Here is a 2387-nt window from a genome sequence, read left to right as displayed (position 1 = left end):
GCAGGGTGGGGGTCCCCAGCAGCCTGGGTGGCTGATGGTGATGGCAGCTCTCCCTGTCTCCCTCCCCAGGGGCAAGTTCGGTGAAGTCCACACGTGCACGGAGAAGCAGACGGGGCTCAAGCTGGCGGCCAAAGTGATCCGGAAGCAGGGTGCCAAGGACAAGGTTTGTCTGATGCCGAGGTGGGGGCTCCTCCTGGCTGGCCGTGGTGCCACCAGGAAGTGGCATGGCCGAGATGGTGGGTGTCAGTGTTGTGCCCTGTGTGTCCCTAGTGATGTGGCACAGCCTGTCCCAGTGCTGGTGGCCAGGACTGACCACCATGGGGCTCTTCTGCAGGAGATGGTGCTGCTGGAGATCGACGTGATGAACCAGCTGAACCACCGCAACCTCATCCAGCTCTATGATGCCATCGAGACACCGCGGGAGATCGTCCTCTTCATGGAGTTGTGAGTGCTGGGACAGTGCTGTGAGAGACCTGACGCCTGGGTGAGGGGCACCGTCACAAGGATACTCCAGAGATGGAGCAAATGTGCTGGACCCTGACAAGCAGAAGGGGTTGGCCCCAGGGAATGTCCCCCACCTTGCCTGTCCCCTCTTGGGCACCTCCTTGGCTCACTTCAGGCCTGGAGGCAATCTCAGGCTCTGCCTCGCTGGGTCAGCATCTCCCATCTGGAGGTGGTTGCACTGAGGGTAGAGGTGTCGCAGGTCCTTCCCATGTAGCTCTATGAACCTCGGGGAGCCTGGGTGTCCTGGGGTAGCCTCCTTCTACACTAACATCTCCATGGAGGGGGTGGGCAGGGGACCCCAGGTGACCCCGCTCTCTGTCCCCATGCAGTGTGGAGGGTGGTGAGCTCTTCGAGCGGATCATCGATGACGACTACCACCTGACCGAGGTGGACTGCATGGTGTTCGTGCGGCAGATCTGCGAGGGCATCCGCTTCATGCACCACATGCGTGTCCTCCACCTCGACCTCAAGGTGCAGGGCTGGGGGGTGACAGCAGGGCCATGGGGGGCAGTGGGTGTTTGCAGCCCCTGAAGCAGGGAGCGCTGTGTGCTGCACTGAGCCCTGCTGTGCTCGTGTGTCCCTGACACCAGAAGGATGCCCACATGTTGGTATCACTCTGGCACGGGTCAGTCACAGGACCCCTGGGCTGCCAGACCCGTGCGCTGGGGACATGTCCCCTCTCAGCAGTGGGGCAATGGTCTCTGTCCCCACAGCCCGAGAACATCCTCTGTGTTGCTGCCACCGGGCACATGGTGAAGATCATCGACTTTGGGCTGGCTCGAAGGTCAGCTCCATCCCTCCTCCCTGTCTCCTTCACACCCTTGAGCCCCGTGTGCCCTTGGGGTGCTGGGACCCACGCTGGGTTCTGGTTTTGGCCATACCTGCTGGCCCCAGCTGCCCCTGGCATAGGAGGACTGGGGAGGGCAGTAGTGGTTCGGAGGAGCAGCCTGTCCTCCTCCTGCTGACTCGCCCCTCCCTGGAGCAGGTACAACCCCCAGGAGAAGCTGAAGGTGAACTTCGGCACCCCTGAATTCCTCTCTCCGGAGGTGGTCAACTACGAGCAGGTCTCCTACACCACAGACATGTGGAGCATGGGCGTCATCACCTACATGCTGTACGTCAGGGCTGAGCGGGGCTGCCAGAGCCATGCTGGGGAACAGAGCTGTCCCCAGGCTGTACATGCACCCCAGGCACCTGGCTGCTTGATGGGGTGCTGGTGGGTGATGGATGGGGAGATGGGCATGTGGGGCTGGGGTCTGTGCCCACAGCTGCAGGCAGGAGTACAGTACCTGCAGCTACACACCATCACCCTGCATCGCTGCTTGGGGCAGCCCTTGGCCAGACTGGCTCATTCTGGGGGTCTGGAAGGTGTTGTAGCCTGGGGGGACTCATATTCTCATCTCCTGCACCCCCAGGCTCAGCGGTCTCTCCCCCTTCCTGGGTGATAATGACACTGAGACGCTCAACAATGTCCTGGCTGCCAACTGGTACTTCGATGAGGAGACCTTTGAGAGTGTCTCCAACGAGGCCAAGGACTTCGTTTCAAACCTTATCATCAAGGACAAGAGGTGCGAGGCCAGCAGTGGCCATGGGGGTCCGGGGGTGGCATCCCCCAAGCTGTGTGCCCAGTCCCTGGGTACCACACGCTGCCCTCCACAGTGGGACCAGCAGCATCCCCTGGTGTCCTGTACCAAACGGGGCCCTGCCCTGGCTGTTGGCTGTCCCCAGAAGAGCCCTGTGTCTCTCCAGGGCCTCCAGGACGTGCTGAAACATTGGGGTCCTGCCCAGCCCCTCTGATCCCTGGTCCCATCTCTCCAGCTGGTTCCTGGGGTTTGGGGCTCCTGGGTGGCTGGAGAAGGGGGTGATGTGTCTCCTCTCCCCCC

General features: G+C 61.9%; 1 protein-coding gene across 1 annotated transcript in view; it reads left to right on the top strand.

Moving 5' to 3' along the window:
* Nucleotides 1–69: 69 nt before the first annotated feature.
* The window catches only part of LOC104408918 (myosin light chain kinase 2, skeletal/cardiac muscle-like), a gene marked incomplete at its 5' end in the record, with an annotated part of 2984 nt that continues 666 nt past the window's right edge, over nucleotides 70–2387 (top strand). Inside the window, 7 exons of the mRNA XM_010018658.1 lie at nucleotides 70–163; nucleotides 335–444; nucleotides 834–975; nucleotides 1218–1288; nucleotides 1490–1618; nucleotides 1920–2072; nucleotides 2323–2365. Coding sequence (XP_010016960.1) covers nucleotides 70–163; nucleotides 335–444; nucleotides 834–975; nucleotides 1218–1288; nucleotides 1490–1618; nucleotides 1920–2072; nucleotides 2323–2365 — 742 coding nt within the window. The remainder of the gene's footprint in view (nucleotides 164–334; nucleotides 445–833; nucleotides 976–1217; nucleotides 1289–1489; nucleotides 1619–1919; nucleotides 2073–2322; nucleotides 2366–2387) is intronic.

This window comes from Nestor notabilis, unplaced genomic scaffold (genome assembly GCF_000696875.1).
Source record: "Nestor notabilis isolate BGI_N333 unplaced genomic scaffold, ASM69687v1 scaffold17577, whole genome shotgun sequence".
NCBI classification, from domain to species: domain Eukaryota; kingdom Metazoa; phylum Chordata; class Aves; order Psittaciformes; family Psittacidae; genus Nestor; species Nestor notabilis.
The sequence above is the reverse complement of the archived record's forward strand: the minus strand, read 5'-3'. Positions and strand labels throughout refer to the sequence as shown.